This window comes from Schistocerca cancellata, chromosome 1 (assembly GCF_023864275.1).
Source record: "Schistocerca cancellata isolate TAMUIC-IGC-003103 chromosome 1, iqSchCanc2.1, whole genome shotgun sequence".
Taxonomy (NCBI): Eukaryota; Metazoa; Arthropoda; class Insecta; order Orthoptera; family Acrididae; genus Schistocerca; species Schistocerca cancellata.
The window spans coordinates 1,118,547,966-1,118,561,940 of record NC_064626.1 but is presented as its reverse complement, the minus strand read 5'-3'; the positions used below and the strand labels follow the sequence as shown (position 1 = coordinate 1,118,561,940).

General features: G+C 40.3%; 1 protein-coding gene across 1 annotated transcript in view; it reads left to right on the top strand.

Annotated features, from left to right (window-relative positions):
- Positions 1 to 262: 262 nt before the first annotated feature.
- Positions 263 to 13,975, top strand: part of LOC126132606 (ankyrin repeat domain-containing protein 12-like) — a 131,407-nt gene continuing 117,694 nt past the window's right edge. The window contains exons 1-2 of the mRNA XM_049915181.1: positions 263 to 2,648; positions 2,732 to 2,831. Coding sequence (XP_049771138.1) covers positions 263 to 2,648; positions 2,732 to 2,831 — 2,486 coding nt within the window. The remainder of the gene's footprint in view (positions 2,649 to 2,731; positions 2,832 to 13,975) is intronic.

The following is a 13,975-nucleotide window of genomic DNA, read 5'->3' as shown; positions in this document are numbered from 1 at the left end:
TACTACTAAGGAAACCGCCACTTTGGAAATGAGTGTTGTTCAAAACGTTGCCTGTGAGGAGCCACTGCTGACAGAAAAAGACTCAGTTGTGATTGAAAATGTTAGTACAGTAATCAGGAGCTCTGAAGAATCGCCTGCTTCTAAGTCTGTGGCAGCTACTGATCGTGGAACTGAAAGTTTGACTGCTACTGTAACACCTCAGAAGGGTATTTTACTCAGGAGACAAGGAATATCTGTCGATATTATTGCTGAAAGATTGTGGATGGAAGCACAGAACCCCCAGGTGAACAGAATGGCACATAGTAAGGAATCAGAGACTAAAAGTTTCAGTGAGTCTCATTTAAGTGCTCACGTCCAGGGTCCTCCGAATGGTGATGACAATGATGACGATGTGATAGAATGCACAGTACGTCAACCACCACACGGTGTTGCACACTTGTCCCAGGAAATCGATACTGCTGAGGTTACAATAGGCTCACAAAATGAAAAAAGTAAAAGTCACAAAGACTGTACTGTTCCAAATAAATCTTCTGTGATGGAAGATGAAAATGAGTTGGTTAATAGTGATGAGAAAAAGAACTGTGAAGTGTCACATAAAGGTCATGGTGGTTCTGCTCGAACAAATAGTAAGAAAAATGGAAATAGCAATGAAACGTCAATGAAACCAGAGGCTTACAATATGACAGGTGTTGAAGAAGTAGGGAAAGAGATAGCTACATATTCCATAGAAAATGAAGTCCACAGTTTACAAGAGGTGGAAGAAGACAACAGGAGTGCCACTAACAAAAAACCTCAAGACGTGGCACACAAAATGTCTGGAAAGGAAGTAAATGCCAAGGACCACATGAGCCAAAGAAAAAAGCATGAAAATAACAGGAAGTCACTGAATAAGGAAGGTGCAGAATGCAACAGAGAAAAAGATGCTGTGTCTATAAAGAAATCCAAGAAATTGGCTAAGGAAAATACTAAAGGCCAGTTGACCAAATCTGTTGTTGATAACAAGTGTAACGAGCCCAGTAATATTTCTGGCAATATGATTGTTGCAGAGAAATGTAATGTACAGGATACTCCAAAAGACTTTTCAACTGTTCACCAGCATTGTGTTGTGGGGAGAAATGACCAAGGCAGCCAGCCTTTGGATGTAAAGAGAGACCATAACAAAGAACAAGATTCTTCTAAAGCAAAGAAATCAACAAAGTCAAGGAATGAAAGCAGTAAGGTTTGTTTGGCCAAATCCATTGTTGGTAACACAGTTAGTGAACATGACAAAATTGTTGGGGACCCTGTTATTGTAGAGAAAGTTAAAGTACAGGATACTTTAGAAAAAAATTCAGATACCCGTCATCACAATGTTCCTGAAAGTGAAGAAAAAAGAAGTGAAGTCATCCATCCATTGAATATGGAAGGAGAACTTGTCTGTGCAGACATTACCACAGTCAAGACATGTACAGAATTGAGGAAAGAAAGTATTGAGGAGTCATTTACCAGATCCACTGTTGATAGCATTTACCATGACTTGGATAATATCCCTAACAAGCACAGAGCTGTCGAGCAAAGTGAAATGCAGAATACTTCGAAAAACATTCCAGATGCCCAACATCTTAATGTGGATAGTTCTGAAAATGATGTAAAAGACAATGAAGACCATCAACCTTCGTTTGTGTCTAATAACTCTGCAGATAGCAGTAATATGTATGTAATTATCAAATACGAAGGGAACGGCCCCCGTATGCAACAGAAGGAATCTGAAGATTTATCTGATACAACTTTTACACTTATGGATGAAGCGGGCTCTCATACGCTTAGTGTTACTGGATTTTTTGATTTACTCAGTATCTCTCCAGAAAAAGTGAGTCCCAGGGTTTTGAACAGATCAACCAATGAGCCTGATTTAACATCCAAATCGGCAACAGTGCCTTTAGTTCATGAGGAAGAAAGAAGTGTGTCTCATACAAAGGCAGGAGGTTCCGTATCACTCCAGGGGTCTTTACACTTAAAGCAATCTTCTAAGAAGGAACACCACAGTGGACATTCCGGTAGTAAGACAAGCCGTGAGCGTAGAAGAGAAGGACAAGTAAAGCATACAAATTCTAGTTATAAACATCGAATAGGTGAGAAATCATTAAAGACATCAGAAAGTAGAGCTTCTAATAAAACTAAAAGGCTGTTTCAGTCACCTGATAAAATAATGAGTAAATACAGACATGGAGTCAAAGGGTCACCGAGAAGTAGCACATTTCAACGTGATCGTAGTGTGACACCTTCCAGGGTTCCACCTAGAAGACTTTCAACTGATGGTACGAAACCTAGAAGGTTACCATTGAAATCTCCTCGACCACCTTCCAAATTGAGCTCGTCAGTGACAGTAGAAAGTGTAATTAAAAGAGGAACTCCTGTTTCGAGGCTGAAAGATATGCGCCATAAATCTAGTCATAAAAGAGAAAGTGTGTCTCAGAATCCATCAAAAAAGTGCTCTTCTTCTGGCACACAAGTGGAGGGAGAAACTGTGAAACACAAAAAGGAAAAGTGTGATTTAGGTCATGTGCGTAACAGCAGTGACTCGATGGCTGTCAGAGATCGCAGGGACAGTCTGCAGGGTGCAGCATGCTCACTTTTGAAGAAGGTGCGCGAAGATGCCTCTGTAACAGGTAAACTCTAGTTTCATGTACTTTTATTCACTGCCACCCACATTCACAATAGTGACCAAAGTATTTATATTATTCTTTTTCAGATTCTGGAGATGATTTGATGACATATGCTCTGATAGGCAGTGTACGGGAAGAAGACTCGAATAGCAGTACTCAGCAGCAGTCTAATGAAGCAGCTTCAAGGTACAGTAACCATAATGTGACATCTTTATTTCAAAGGAGGCAAGCCGTATTTGAATTTGTCAATTCTGTAACAATACTTTGTATTATGAATAAGTTGTAATTATAGAAAATTTGTGTCTGCCGGGGTATGAACCCAGATCTTTTCTTTTCCCGAGTAATTGCCTTAATGATTATAATATCTAAGCACACTTCCAGCCCTGACTCAAATTTTAATTATCACTGATGATTTCCAAACATTACAACTATAGATGCTGCATTTTGTGGAAATAGCTCCACCAGGGGAACAGATTTGGTGAAAGATCTTATTGTACCCTGGTGCAAGGGATGTAATGGGCCAAATTATATGGATGAAATGAACGGGTTGATTGGAATGTAATCAGTTATTATGCAATGGCTTGAAATTACATCATGTCAAGACCAATCAGTAATCCGGAACCTGCAGTGTAAACAAAATGAAAATTTGAATTGTTCCTGCAAGTATGCTCAGATAGCCTAATGATTAATGCAACTGTGTACAGAAAACAAGAAACACGAGTTTCACTCCCAGCCTGAAACAAATTGTCCTTTGTCACAACATATTCAGTATATTGTTGGTTCAGCATTTCCAACTGGTTTCCACTATCAGTACATGTCATATTGTCATCTTTCAGTTTATCATCATTGGTCCATTCAGTGCCTCTAACTCAGTTGAAATACTCTCTGTATATTTTTGTTTCTTTGCCTCAGGTATTTGTGGGAGGCGGGGGGTGATGCATTAGTCATATACGATGAAAGTGCTGTGGTACACCTTGATTTATGTGACCATGGGCTGGTTTCACGAACATTGTGTGTCTTCTGCATCTATATGTTTAATTATATATTTGTACATCAGTATGATTTTGCTTTGCATGCAAGTTCTTTTTGGAAATATTTCTTAGGTTGCATACAGATAGTTCTCGTATTTCGATGACATTACTTTAGTATTTTGTATATTTTTGTTGTTATATTAGACACCAGAGATGACCCTCCTACTATAGTTGAGTCAGTGTAAGTTCATTGCTGACAGTTGCAGCAGGCTGGGTGCGGCAGCTTCACGGACCTACCTCACCCAATAACTTAAAGCAATTTTTTAAACATTTCTATGGCAATGCTTCATTGTTGTCGTAGCTCCGTAAACGGCCTGCAGCCGTTAGTGCTTCACAGTTGAACGCTGGCAACAGCACTGCAAGCCATCGGGGATCTTCTTATGCTGTCTTGACTGTAGGCACTATTGAGAATTCTAAGAGTCTTTAATCTATTCAGTAATATATATTTCATTGGATTCTTTGATATTTTCCTTTACTTTCTTGTACATGTACTTCATAACTCTAATAAATTAGTTATTATTTTCATTGATAAATCTTTCACTTCAGTAGGCCCACAAATCAATATATTCTTTGTCCTTGCCACATTTTGTAGCTTGAAAAATATTGTAACATCACTTTTTAGTATTATTTTTACAACTTCAACAACTAAAATCACTTTGCAAAATAATCTGGTTAAAATTACATAATTATTATTTTATTTGTCTCCACTGAAAGTCATTATTCATCAACATCTAAACTATTACACTTCAATTAGAATGTATATAGACCTCCTACAGTTAGATCATGTGTCAGATAACCTTTCAGTGTGAGATGCAACATACAGAGCAAACATTTTCAAAGTTAAATGCAAAGAGTTTCCTATATATTTTTTTAGTGTGAAAAGGGAAATGGGCACAGGGGTATCTTCTCATGATTGCTGGCTGTCAGCTAACATTGTCTTTTTGACCAGTGCAACGACTGTCCACTCACAGCGAAGTACACACAGCTATGTTGCTCTGATCCCCAGTCTTTCAACACAAAACATAAAAAATACACAATTTGTAATTATTTCCAAAATAATAATGTGTGAAAACTCAGTAATGAATTTTAATAGAAATATATATACTTTGTCACTCAGGTGGCAAAGGCAACAGTGTGCTCCGAAATTCTGTTACATTACATATCTTCTCACTGAGCTGAGCTACATAAGGTTTCAGATTTGATAACATAACGCATATGAATTACTATATGCTGTGCTAGTTTAAGTGAAGTGATTCTTTCCAGGAATCAGTACTACACATCTGAGCTCATTATGCTCTGCCATGAAACATATAATGTGGCTACAACAGTAACAATCTATTCATGCTAATACACTTTTGTTAATTGATATTTTTTAGACTAGTTTGTTAATAAACAGTTACATATCATGTGCCAAGTCCCTTTCTCTATAGCAAGCTGCATTCAGTTTTTACCTATATTGATAGTTTCGTAATAATATTAATATGTTACAGTTACCACAAATGATGCTATGCCTTTTTAAGGGAGGGTGGGCTGGAGCACCATGTACATTATAATTCTCCAGTGTGTGTGTGTGTGTGTGTGTGTGTGTGTGCGTGTGTGTGTGTGTGTGTGTGTGTGTGTGTATAGTTGGTATCCAGATAGCTTTGCATTATGATGATGTAAAATAACCTTAGAATATTGCATGTAGTTCAAACCCCTGCCTGCCCCATTGCTGTAGTACCAAGCAGATAATATTGTTTAATCCATTTAGTAATTCATTTTTTGTTGTATTTATGCTGCTATGTTGTATTAGATTTCTTCCGTTACTTTCTTATGCATATACTTTGTAAATCTAATAAATCACAAATCACTTACAATACGAGAGAAGGAAAGTTGCTACTCACCATATAGCGGAGATGCTCAGTCGCAATAGGCACAATAAAAAGATTCACACAATCATAGCTTTCAGCCATTAAGGCCTTTGTCAGCAGTAGACACACACACACACACACACACACACACACACACGATGGGATATCCCGTCAAAGGCAGATCTACCTGTGAAACCAGTCATGTGATTTACAAGCTAAGCTGCAACCACTGTGCTGCATTCTATGTAGGCATGACAACCAACAAGCTGTCTGTCCACATGAACGGCCACGAGAAACTGTGACCAAAAAAACAAGTGGACCACCCTGTAGCTGAACACGCTGCCAAACATGATACCCCTCATTTCAGTGACTGCTTCACAGCCTGTGCCATATGGGTCCTTCCCACCAACACCAACTTTTCTGAATTGCACGGGTGGGAACTTTCCCTGCAATACGTCCTATGTTCCTGTAACCCTCCTGTCCTCACCCTTCGTTAGTCACTGTCCTTACCCATCCAGCCCCCTCCCTGTTACCATTCCAGCACTACACAGCCTTCATTTCACCACCAGACCCAGTCTTTTAATTTATTTTTATTTCTCTCCTTTCTGCTACTTACCCCTCCCCCCTTTGCACCTTCTCTCCTGCCCTCCGTCTAAACTGCAACACTTCACTGTCCGCCATTCCCACCATACTATCCCTCCCCCTCTCTGCCCCAGCCTCCTCCTTATCCCCACCCAGTCACCACTCCCATCATGCACTGGTGTTGCTGCTCGCTGTGTAGTTTCTGAGTCTGAGAATGCAGACGTGTGTGCAAGTTGCGCTTGCGTGAGTGTGCGTGTGTGTATGTGTGTCTACTGCTGACAAAGGCCTTAATGGCCAAAAGCTGTGATTGTGTGAATCTTTTTATTGTGCCTATCACGACTCAGCATCTCCGCTATATGATTCCATCCTGGATTTTCCATTGTTTAATAATCAGTTATTATTTTTGTTAATAGGTCTTTCACTCCAGTAATGCAACTGAATTTTCAATATATTGTCACGGGCTTGTGATACAGGCTGTGATATTGAGACAAGAATATTTTAGTACATGAATGGCTGAATACTTAATGGTCAGTGAGGCAACTCAGTTTCCAATACATGTATATGTTAGATGGCCTCACCTGTGGTGAGTGAAATCAGATTTCAGGACGACAGTATATTTGTTTAATTAACTTCTTTATTCCGGCCCTCGGCCATAGTACATCAGGAACAGTTTACTCCCAGTCATGCGAAGCAATAGATGTTCGGCATTGTTAACAGCGCAAAGAGTGGGACTGAGCGTGGCGTGACTCGAATGGCACTGTCAGCAAAGTCTCCAGCTGTAGCTGTGATGACAGCTTAGCAACGCAGCTGCAATTTCACTGGGGCAGCTGTTACCTCCCCCCAGCAAACGGGCAGCTCTCTGTTCCAACAGCGGCTCTTTCATGACTCAGGTCAGGCTGCCCTGTCCTGTGGTCAAACAGTGGATCCTGTACTGCATTCCAGAATGTTGCTTTGGGTGTCACAGACTCAAAGTGGAGGGTGTGATATACTGAGACCGTTGTTGTTGTTGTTGTTGTTGTGGTCTTCAGTCCTGAGACTGGTTTGATGCAGCTCTCCATGCTACTCTATCCTGTGCAAGTTTCTTCATCTCCCAGTATCTACTGCAACCTACATCCTTCTGAATCTGCTTAGTGTATTCATCTCTTGGTCTCCCCCTACGATTTTTACCCTCCACGCTGCCCTCCAATACTAAATTGGTGATCCCTTGATGCCTCAGAACATGTCCTACCAACCGATCCCTTCTTCTGGTCAAGTTGTGCCACAAACTTCTCTTCTCCCCAATCCTATTCAATACTTCCTCATTAGTTACGTGATCTACCCATCTAATCTTCAGTATTCTTCTGTAGCACCACATTTCGAAAGCTTCTATTCTCTTCTTGTCCAAACTATTTACCGTCCATGTTTCGCTTCCATACATGGCTACACTCCATACAAATACTTTCAGAAATGACTTCCTGACACTTAAATCTATACTCGATGTTAACAAATTTCTCTTCTTCAGGAACGCTTTCCTTGCCATTGCCAGTCTACATTTTATATCCTCTCTACTTCGACCATCATCAGTTATTTTGCTCCCCAAATAGCAAAACTCCTTTACTACTTTAAGTGTCTCATTTCCTAATCTAATACCCTCAACATCACCCGACTTAATTCGACTATATTCCATTATCCTCGTTTTGCTTTTGTTGATGTTCGTCTTATATCCTCCCTTCAAGAAACCATCCATTCCGTTCAACTGCTCTTCCAAGTCCTTTGCTGTCTCTGACAGAATTACAATGTCATCGGCGAACCTCAAAGTTTTTATTTCTTCTCCATGGATTTTAATACCTACTCCGAATTTTTCTTTTGTTTCCTTTACTGCTCTCTCAATATACAGATTGAATAACATCGGGGAGAGGCTACAACCCTGTCTTACTCCCTTCCCAACCACTGCTTCCCTTTCATGTCCCTCGACTCTTATAACTGCCACCTGGTTTCTGTACAAACTGTAAATAGCGTTTAGCTCCCTGTATTTTACCCCTGCCACCTTTAGAATTTGTAAGAGAGTATTCCAGTCAACATTGTCAAAAGCTTTCTCTAAGTCTACAAATGCTAGAAACGTAGGTTTGCCTTTCCTTAATCTTTCTTCTAAGATAAGTCGTAAAGTCAGTATTGCCTCACGTGTTCCAGTATTTCTACGGAATCCAAACTGACCTTCCCCGAGGTCGGCTTCTACTAGTTTTTCCATTCGCCTGTAAAGAATTCGTGTTAGTATTTTGCAGCTGTGGCTTATTAAACTGATTGTTCGGTAATTTTCACATCTGTCAACACCTGCTTTCTTTGGGATTGGAATTATTATATTCTTCTTGAAGTCTGAGACTAGAATATGTTAATACATGAATGCCTGAGTACTTGTACACTGTAAGCTATGTTCGTTTGGGGCTTAAGACACAAATTCAAAACATTCCCTGGTGGCAAGTGAGGAAAGGCTTCCATCCTTCTACTAGTTTATTGCAGCGTTGGCTATTGCTACAACTCTTGTTCGCAGTACATAACACTCTTGCGTACCTGCGGCTGACTGTGTTACAACTCAGTTCTGCCCTGGTGTACTTTTTGACTGAGTACTGTCAATATGGTACAATTTCCTTTGCCCATGCTGTATTTCGTAGACTGAAAACTATTTTAACTTCACTCTTGAGTATTATTTTTATGACTTCAGCAGCTAAAGTAACTTTGCAAAATAATCGTATTAAAATCACAACATTATTATTTTTTTCTCTCTCCACTGAAAATCATTTACTGTCGTCATCTTATAAGGTAGTTAAAATGAAAATTGGTGCAGGCAAGCAGTGATTATCCACTCACAGTGAAGTGTATGCACAGCCATGTTGCTCTGTTCACAGCTCATTCAACATTAAAAGTAAAAAATACACATTATATAAATTATTTCCAAAAATCATAATATGTAAAAACTCTTTAATGAGATTTTAAAAGAAACATATACCGTTACATTGCGTAGGCGGCAAAGACAACAGTGTGCTTAAAAATTCATCACATGAATGGTTCGACACATCACATGACAATGTAAATGACACTTCTCCTTACATAGTGTTAAATGAACTGCCTGTAACCTAATGAATACTTCCCTTAGTCTTTGCCTATGCTCCTACAGATCTCTTGAAAAGATGATTATGTCATCCAGACACACTAGACACTGAAGTTGTTTCAGTTCTTTCAACACTGTCCAATAAACACTGGAATGTTGCTAGAGTACTTTTCAAACCAAACAGCATTTTACTATACCAGTAATGTCCCCAAGGTGCTGAAAACACAGTCTTCACTTTATCCTCTCTAGCCACTTCTAACTGATGGTACCGACTCATCAAGTCCATTGTCGAGAAGTATTGACTGTGCCCAGTATAATAAATTGTTTCTGTGATGGTCAGAATAGAGTAAGCACTTGTTGTAGTCTTACTATTTAAATGGCAGTAGTTGCAACAGAATTAATATTTCCTTGAACAGTCCGTAGACTCTTCGGCACTGTCACAATGCCCACCCACCAAGGGCTATTACTCTCTTCTATTACACCATCAGCCAGTTGCTGATTGACAAACTCCCAAATCAATTTCAGGGACAGTCGTATTCTGTATAGCCTGCAATAAAGCAGAGCATCATTCTCTATTGATATCCTGTGTTGCATTACGGATGTTGCAGGCAATGCTCCTTTCTGAAAGAACAAGTCTTGAAATTCTAATAACAGTTCCTCCATCTGTGCCGTCTTGATCCCCTTTAAATGCCTCACCTTCTCATGAAACACAGTTCTAGATAATGTGGTCAGTTCCATCACCTCTCACCCACTAAATCTCTTAAGGCCAGTGACATGTGTGCCCCACTGTCCAACAAAAACTTATACTCTGTACCACCTATTACACCTACTATAGCACATTCCACCTCTTCATTCATTTTCACTGCATTTACTTTTACTGGAAATGCCTTTTGATAGGTGTGGGGTTCCCTCATAAGTTTAATGGGTGCTTATTAACACTCAAACCAGCCCTACCATTCCTTCTATACTCCTGCTACCTATCCATTCCACCTCTTTTACTGTTCCCATTAAGCCACTGATAATTCATACCAAACCTATTGCTCTGTGGCTGGCATCATTGCCTCTGCACAGGTCCCATATGTCTACAATTAACAAATTTTACATTTGATGCAAACACATTTCTCCGATCCCTTATGCCTGATGAAACATCAGTTTCTTCATATTCCAATCTAATCTAACTGCTGCATGACATATCAGTGTACATCCTCATAGATATCTCAGGTGCTAAACCTTTAAGGAGAGCATCAAGTACCTGTTGCTCAGCTTCCTGCAACAACTTGTTCACTTCATCATTATCTGATAACTCATGCACATGCACATTATGTTTCCTAATCCTACCCACTATCCTCTATGGCTTTATTATGCCTTTTTTGAAATTATGCTCAACTGTTCACAGAAAAACCATCCACTTTCCTGCTTCCTATGTCTCTGTTCTAATCGTTGCTTGTGTTTTCGCCATATTCACAGCCCTCAAGTGAGGCACCTGATTAACTGATAACTGCCTAAATTCCTCACCAGTGACACTGTGTGTCTCTGATTTCACCAGTGCATCACCCTTACTAATTTTTATAAACTTAGTACTAATAATTCAACAATAACAGGGACAGAACACTCCATACCTACTTATACTACCACACTCACTACTTCTGTCTAATTATGAGCCACCTGGGCTCTCTACACTGCCTGGCCATTTGGCCAAAACAATTATGTGTAAAACAAACAACTGCCACAGATTCTGCACAAGTGGAAGAATGCCCAAGCAAATTGCACTGTGTACGTCACACAGACTCTAGTCATTCATCCTTAGAATTACCCTTAAACTGAGAGACATCCATCAGCTCTTCTGATCTTAAAACAGTAACTCAGTAATTATGATGTTCCCTACTCTCAGTTTCATGATTGTCACCACAAAAGAACAAAATAGTCTCGCACAGCCCACGTTATCACTGGCTGATGTCGCCACGAGAGACAGAAGAGTGTGTTGCACCCTCCACAGCGCAATGTCCAATTGCACTGTGGAGGGTGCGACACACTCTTCTGTCCCCCGTAGCGACGTCAGCTTTCTTGAAACAACTCTGTTGTGTGCAGTTGCACTCAGGTGGGTGAGTGGTGGTGACCGTGGTCTCAGGGGCCCCGTGGAAACACTGTTGACCAAAAGAAAAGCACTTATTCAACTTTAAATACATATTGCATCACTAGCTCATTGGGGGAAACACACCTCACTTTGTTGACCTCGCTGGCACTTGCTCGTGGCCGCCTGCTTCTGTCAGGTGATGACTACAGGCCAAAGGGCGGCCATCAGCCTCAGTGGGCCACTGCTGTGTCATCAGTGGCACTGTGTGGTGTTGTGTAACTATGTTGTATCGGGGCACAGCCTCTTCTAGTGACAGCCCCACACATGCTCTCTGCGGCGGTTCCTGGTGACTGCTGTGCGCAGGATGCAACCTGTTGCCCTCCATCAGGATTTGGACAGTGCCTTGTGTGGACAACAGGTCGACAGTGCTATGGCACTAAGTCCCACAAGAAACTCAATAGTGGCCGCAGAAATCTGATGTAATGTGTATCTGCTGTATACAATGGTTCACCATAATTATTTTCACTTGTATTATTTCTTATATCATCTTGTTAGTATGTCAGTGGCTTGAAGAGGTTTCTTGTCCAAAACTGGTTGTCCATAAATAAATACACATTACAGCTGCACACGATTATTTAAATATACAAAATATATGAATGTTATTGGTTACATAAAAGATATACTCACCAAATGGTGGCAAGGTAATAATTATGCAAGCATCCAGAGCCAGAAGCTTTGAAGGGGAATGAAAATAGGTGAAGGAAAAGGGCTGTAGAGGTCTATAAAAAGAGGTGGATTTCAGAAAAGCCACCTGGAACCACAGGTCATGGGAGACTTTCCGGATGGGATGAGAAGGAAGGAGTCTTTCCTTCTCATCCCGTCCAGAAAATCTCCCCCGACCCGTGATTCTGGGTGACTTTTCCAAAATCTACCCCTTTTCCTAGACATCTCCTTCGCCCCTCTTCCTTCCCCTTCAACCTTTCTGCCTGGAGAAAGAGCCACTGGCTCCAAAAGCTTGCATAATTATAACCTTTTATGTGCGTGTTCTGTTGCTGCTTGGTGAGTGGGTTTTTTATCTATCCGATTACATTGTATTGTCAAAAATTTATTGTTTTCATTGTAATAGAATATATAAATAGATGTATGTGTGTATGTTCCTGGCTAATTTGTGGAACACCTGGAGAAATTTCAACCAAATCGGGAAAATAACTAGGGAGGGAATAAAACAGTGCCAGTAGTGGGGTTTGGATGGGAAGGAGTTGACACATTAAAATAATTGGATACAACTGATGTTAGAGTCACGTTATAGTTTTTGATGATGCTAGATTGTGTAGTGGTGATTCCAGTGAAAATTCACTGCCTTGGTTTGACGGGAATGGGATTGGGGTGACATGGAAACCATATCTGTGGATTTCATGGAGTATTTTTAGCCAAACATGTATCATTAGCTATCTGGAAGAACACTCAAAGTGAAAGGGGGAGAGTTTTGCCTAGAAAATAATCGAAAATGACTTATTTTATTTTAGTGTCATGTCCAAAGGCCTTCTGGGTCGTTGACTGATTTTGTCACAGTATTAATGGTATATCACCCCTACTGGGGGTTGGAAGAGCAAAAGAAATGACACAAAAATATGGAACTGGGCAACTCTGGGTAATCAGCTACACTTTCATGAGAGTCTATTATTTTGAAACAATTATAAAACAGTAAAAACTATAAATAAAACAGATGAATGAAAGTTGTGTAGAATTCTGTTGAAGTTTAAATATTACAAATTTTTATGCCTCTTAGTCCTGATTGCAAACTGTTTCCTCAGTCTGACTTTGACATCAGTTTATAATGGAATTTTTAAAGATGATTTTTTACCAAGTGCTGTCATGTATTCATTTATTTTTGTCTTTGTGTGTATTTTAAATTATACATTTACTTTTCAGCTTCTGTCTTCACAGGTAGGTACGGTTTCAAGATATTATGTGATTTTCACTCGTGACAGTAATGAAAGAGCTTGTTGACAACCCTCTGAGTTGGCTTTATCGTCTTCCTACTTTCTAAAGGGGAGACGGAAGACAATTTTTATCCCTATTCTACCAATGCTATTTTATCCTTTAACTAGGTACACTTTTCAAAAGAAATATAAGTGTTACAACAATGAAAACACACACACACACACACACACACACACACACACACACACACACACACACACTTGCCTCATATCGTGTAGGCCCCCCCGTGAAGACACAGAAGTGCCACCATACAATGTGGCACAGACTCGACTAATGCCTGAAGTAGTGCTAGAGGGAATCGACACCCTGAATCCTGCAGCGCTGCCCATAATCCATAAGAGTACAAGAGGGTGGAGATGTCTTCTGAACAGCATGTTGCAAGGCATCCCAGATATGCTCAATAATGTTCATTTCTGGGTAGTTTGGTGGTCAGCAGAAGTATTTGAACTCAGAGAGTGTTCCTGGAGGCACACTGTAGCAACTCCATACGTGTGGGGTTCACTGTCCTGCTGGAATTGTTAAAATCTATTGAAATGCACAACGGACATGAATGGATGTAGGCGTTCAGACAGGATGCTTATGTACATGTCATATGTCAGAGTCATTTCTAGATGTATCAAGGGCCCCATATCACTCCAACTGCACATGCCCCTCAACATTATAGAGCCTCCACCAACTTGAACAGTCCCCTGCTGACATGCAGG